The sequence below is a fragment of the Morus notabilis genome, unplaced genomic scaffold (assembly GCF_000414095.1).
Source record: "Morus notabilis unplaced genomic scaffold, ASM41409v2 Scaffold285, whole genome shotgun sequence".
NCBI lineage: Eukaryota > Viridiplantae > Streptophyta > Magnoliopsida > Rosales > Moraceae > Morus > Morus notabilis.
In genome coordinates, this window is record NW_010363065.1 from 482,261 (window position 1) to 487,924 (window position 5,664).

The 5,664-nt window shown below is 36.8% G+C and overlaps 1 protein-coding gene across 2 annotated transcripts in view; it reads left to right on the forward strand.

The window, feature by feature from the left end:
* LOC21411557 (B3 domain-containing transcription repressor VAL1) overlaps positions 1 to 4,740 on the forward strand; it is a 12,292-nt gene extending 7,552 nt beyond the window's left edge. The window contains exons 5-7 of one of the 2 annotated variants that reach the window (XM_024169142.1): positions 3,413 to 3,464; positions 3,867 to 4,020; positions 4,470 to 4,740. In XM_024169142.1, coding sequence (XP_024024910.1) covers positions 3,413 to 3,447 — 35 coding nt within the window. In that variant the 3' untranslated portion in view covers positions 3,448 to 3,464; positions 3,867 to 4,020; positions 4,470 to 4,740. Of the gene's footprint in view, positions 1 to 3,412; positions 3,465 to 3,866; positions 4,021 to 4,469 lie in introns of those variants that run through there. The other variant, XM_024169140.1, reaches the window with a different exon arrangement.
* Positions 4,741 to 5,664: the final 924 nt, after the last annotated feature.

Consider the following 5,664-nt stretch of genomic DNA (forward strand, 5'->3'; position numbering starts at 1 on the left):
CTTCACTCGAACTCTCCCCCTGAAGATGGGAATTGTTGTAGTAGGGCTGTCCCTCAAAGAACGTGACATCCATAGAAACAAACATTTTTTTGGAAACGGGATCAAAACATTTATACCCTTTCTGATTTGTAGGATAACCTACGAAAATGCACTTTTGTGCTTTTGGATCAAGCTTAGAACGTCTAGGATCATGATTATGGACAAAAGCTACACTTCCAAAAATTCTTAAGGGAATATCTGTTATTAGCCGAGTGGCTGGAAAGCATTTATTGAAGAATTTCATTGGTGTTTTAAAGTTCAAAATTCTTGTAGGCAACCTATTGATAAGATATGTGGCTGTTAAAACTGCTTCTCCCCAAAGGTACTTAGGAGCTTTAGCTTTAAAACTTATAGCTCTAACAACTTCAAGAAGATCTCTGTTTTTTCTCTCAGCCACCCCGTTTTGTTGAGGTGTATTGGTACAAGAACTTTGATGTACAATCCCTTTTTCAGCAAAAAAATTCCCCAACACATTATTAAAAAATTCTTTGCCGTTATCACTTCGGAAAATTTTAATCTGAGTTTGAAATTGTGTTTGAACCATATTATGAAAATTTTTAAACACTGTTTCATCATTGGATTTTTCTTTTAAAAGGAAGACCCAAGTGACTCTAGTATGGTCATCAATGAAAGTAATAAACCAGCGTTTTCCAGAAAAAGTTGACACTCGAGAAGGACCCCAAATATCACTATGAATCATGGTAAATGGTTTCGATTTTTTATATGGTTGTGATGGAAAAACGGCACAATGATGCTTTGCTAATTCACAAGATTCACATCGAAACGTAGAAGGATTTTTATTCATGAATAACTTGGGTAACAAATGCTTTAAATATTGAAACTTGGATGTCCTAATCGATAATGCCATAACATAATCTTACCGTCACTAGAAACAGAAATATAATTGAAACAGGCCTATTGATCTTGTCTTCCAAAGGTTGATCCATTATTGAAGAGGTAGAGACCACTATCCAATCTAGCACCCCCAATCATCTTCCCCGAGGTTAAATCCTGAAATTCACAACGAGAAGACCAAAAATTAACTTTGCAGTTATGATCATGTGTCAACTTACTGATAGACAAGAGGTTGTAGGACAAATGAGGAACATGCAGGACATTTTTTAGAATTAGAGAAGGGGAAATGATAACTATTCCTTTCCCAGCAACCGTAGCAAAGGAGCCATCTGCAATTTTAACTCTTTGATTCCCTGCACAGGGTGTATATGAAGAGAAAAATTGCGAATTGCCGGTCATATGATCGGTAGCACCTGAATCTAATATCCAGGAGCCATCTGATTTGGTACAGGCAGCGGTTGCAGTGAAAAAATTACCTGACTGTGCTAGAGAACAAGAGGAGTTAGAGTTTCCTAAAGATTGGGACTGAAACATTTTTTGTAGGTGCTCTATCTGTTCCTTTGTAAAAGGAAGGGATGCTGATGGAGATTCTTGCTCTGGATCCGTGCGGCTTGCCTGGAATGCGCGGAGCTCTCCCCCTGACCTGGTGTCATTGCCGGGTCTGTTCTTCAGGTTTGCTGGTTTCCCGTGTAGTTTCCAACAGTTTTCCCGAGTATGCCATGCTTTCCTGCAATGGTCACACCAGGGCCTCTGTTTACCTCCACGCCTATCTCCTTCTGACTCTGTGCCTCGGATTACAAGGGCAGATCCCTCACCAACTATCTTTGGTTCATCAATGTTTTTCAACATCACATGTCGCCGTGCTTCCTCTCTTCGTACCTCTGCAAATACCTCTCTTATTGTTGGCAGGGGTTTTTTTTCCTAATATACGTCCTCGAACCTCATCAAGATCTTTATTCAAACCAGCCAAGAACACAAATACCCGGCCTCTCTCAACCTTCTTTTTGTACCGAGCACTGTCATTAGAGTTTTCCCATTGTTCATCTTCGAACATATCCAATTCCTGCCATACTGTCATCATATCATTATAGTAGGTCGTTACCTCACGGTCACCTTGCTGCATCTTCCACATCCGAGTGTTCAACTCGAACAATTGTGAGTGGTTGTCCAGATCGGAATACGTTTCCCGGACTGCCTCCCAAACGTCACGGGTTGTGGGCAAGAACATGAAGGGCTTTCCAACAACAGGATCCATCGAGTTGATCAACCAGGCAGTCACCATGGAGTTTTCTGAGCGCCATTGCCTGTATTTTGGATCACTGGTGGCTGGAGGTTTTACTTCTCCATTCAAATGCCCATATTTCCCTTTGCCATCGATCACTAGTCGCACGGATTGAGACCACTCAAGGTAATTCTTTCTATTCAATTTGTGAACGGTAATTTGAAGGGAATTTTCAGAGAAGGAAACTATCGGATTTGACTGAAGTTGTCCCCGATGAAGCCATACCACTGGTGGCATCCGAAGTGGCTGAACTAGAACCAACCATGGCGGCTTTAAAATTCATAATCGAGCCCTAGGCTCTGATACCATATAGGAGAATACCGGGGACAGAAAGAGAGAATAGCTCTCTGTTTTTTCTTATTATTCCAGAAAATAGAACACATTTAAATAGAAATAGAGAATCCACGGTAAAACCCTAGGATCCCACATAATCAGGGATTTTATTCTAATCTTTGATTCGTTCCTAATTTATTCAAAAATCAAATCCTAACTTCACAATCCTGATTTGCTGACATGACTAATAAATTGCAGCTCAATGATATGACAGCTTGAAAAAAGTACATGCAAACAAGAATGAAATTTAAAGTTTTCTGAAGAGTGATTCCAGTTGTTAATCTTGTAGTCGTGAATGGTTAGTTCTTGAAATACATAGAAGAATTGTGACATTTGGTATCTTTGTTCAGGCATGTATGTATTTGTTGTGCAAAACATTATGATTGTTCATGTCTCTTACTAAAGTATTCATCACTTTAAATATTGTTGAATTGATGTTCATGAATACCATTTTTGTATGTTCTGATCTGCTTTTATGCATGGTGTAAATAGGTTTCCTATGAAATAAAGGGAAACATAAAATCAAGTGTTCCTGTAAGTCAGCATAATTCAAAAAAAAAAAAAGATAAAAAAAACCAACAACCACAACAACAAAAAAAGCAAAAAACAAAAATTCCTTAAGTTGACTTTGGGATTTCATGAGTATATAACTCTGAGTTAGCACCCTACTTTATCCAGTCACTCTGTAGATTATGCTGTTCTTCAATATATAATGTTTGAAGAATGAAAGAAATTTCTTTTCCATCTACAAGTATGATTCACATCTTTTTTCTCAGTTACTACAATCTTATCAGAATGACTTAATGTTTTGGTCTTAAATTACCATCTTATAAGTATGGCTTTGTTAGTATCAAAACGGTAATCACATAAATAGATGTGACTTTATCTTTTATACATTTGCAGTGTGCATCAAGGCCTGCGAGCTCAAAGGAGCATGAAGTTGTGCTCTTTTGAGGTAAGGATGACATTAGTTTTATAGGAAGACATTGTTTTACATGGATTTTGCTGAATTATTAACGGAGCGACTATGTTAAGAAATTTTGGAGTCATGCACCAACCATGTCATGCATAAGCTGTGTTGGATAGGTTATACCCTCGGAATTTAGCTAGTACTATTCAAATCTTCGAGGATGATTTCTCCTGTTTTACACCATAACTTTTCTTGGATATATGTATGTATCATATGGACAAAGCTACATTTGTCTGGATTCGTACACACAGAAGTGCTTATTTACATAAATGTCAACATATGCATTATAGATACCAATAATGTCAGTTTTGGTCTAAGCTGTTGGGATTTTCTATGCTTTTTGTTTTCCCCAAACTTGGATTGACTTGTGGTAAGCACTCTCTGCAGCATATTTTTTGATGAGGACACGTATCTGAAAATTCTTCCCTCTCCAGTTTTCTGATCTCAGGTTGATAAGAAAGCATTCCGACTTCATCTGCTTTCCGACTTCATCAGATTACTTGGGCAGTCCAGAAAATTTATGCCATGCTTTCTTCCAGAGGTGAATGCGTTATGCATATGGCCGTTAAATTCAAAGCACAGCTATTTTTGTGAGATATTTTTGTCTTTATCATGCTTGTTCATGCCTCGACGCATTGACGCAATTAATACATAGAGTTGGATTGTGATTGATACTTTTTTTTTTTTTTACTTTCTGCTGCCTTGAGCCAAAAACACCTGCAACAAATACTCGTAATGTTACAGTACCGCATAGAGGTACTGATTTATATGCTTTTATACCTGAGATCGATTTGATACGTCCTGGATATTGCAGTTGATGGTTTATTCTTCATTGGGTGTTTGTATGTCCAAGTAAACTAAATAATGAATGTTCTAAACATTTCAAAAGATTACAAGCTTTTGAAAACAAAATCATATTCGTCGCAGCATTAATCTGTTTCTTTGAGAATGCTTCATATGACCAGCTCAATGCCATGTGTTGTGTTACAGGGACAAACGCGATGTTTCTACAAAAGGCGGCCATCCAGATCATTCCTGTTGCGACCTCGAGGTTCTACCAAGCAATTTGGATAAAAGAAGAAATGAAAATGAAGACTTTTCAAACTTTTCAGTTTGCAAATACAGAACCTATTTGTTCATTCCTGTATTTAGCCACTAAAGGTAGCTAATATTCCAACAGATTGTAATGTACTGAGCCAGATGTAGAACTTGACAAATATTTGTTCAAGAATGTACTAATACCGAATTTTTCATATCACCTCGCCAATCAAGTAGAATATTTCTTATCATGGACTCTCAAATTGATTAGTAATTGAATTCCAAAGCTAGTTAGAGATTTTTGTACAACAAAGACTCTTTGGCGTTCGAGTGACAATGGTACAAGGTTTGTTGTTTTCTTTGTTTTAACTTGTCAATACTTGTGTTGTTATTCCATGTGCTTGGCGTTTCTCCATATGTCTTTTTCAATTCGATTATTTCAGTTTTATCCACTGTCATTTGTTGCGTTTTTTTGGAGTTGTAACTTCATCTTAAAGCGACTATTTTTCACACTCTTGCCAATTTTTAACATGCTTGTGGCTTTCATTCGTCATTTTTGTTAATCCTCTTACGTGTCGTTTATGCCTACATTTATTAGCTTTGTACTTGTCGTTATCCTTTGTCATTGTGTTGTCAATTGTGCTGATTATCGTCTTCTGATCCGTGTTCTAGTTTCCTTGTCGTTTCTATAATCTTTTGTTGTTCTAATTCTGAAGTTCATTATACTTGTCGTTGTCGTTTATACTTTCTTCTTAGTTGCTGTCGTTTGTGTCTTCAGACGTCTATATACAACACAAATAAATATATATATATATATATATATTTATATATGTATGTATATATACAACACCGTTCATCCTTTTTGACTTTGTTGTCGTTTTTGTTGTCACTGTCGTGTATAAATTTTGATGTCCCTTTTCCTAATCCTCCATGAAATTATTTTTATGATTTCCTTCCGACCATTAAAATTAATGGTTGAGAGAGGAAATAATTACCATGCCCAATATCTTGGTCGGGAAGGAACCGCTTTCATACATTATTACAACTAACATGTTCTTAAGGACACTAGTTTTTATCAAATGATTTTTAACCCTATTTTTTTAAGGTTTAATTACATTAATGCCCTCGATCTTTGTACCTTATTTCA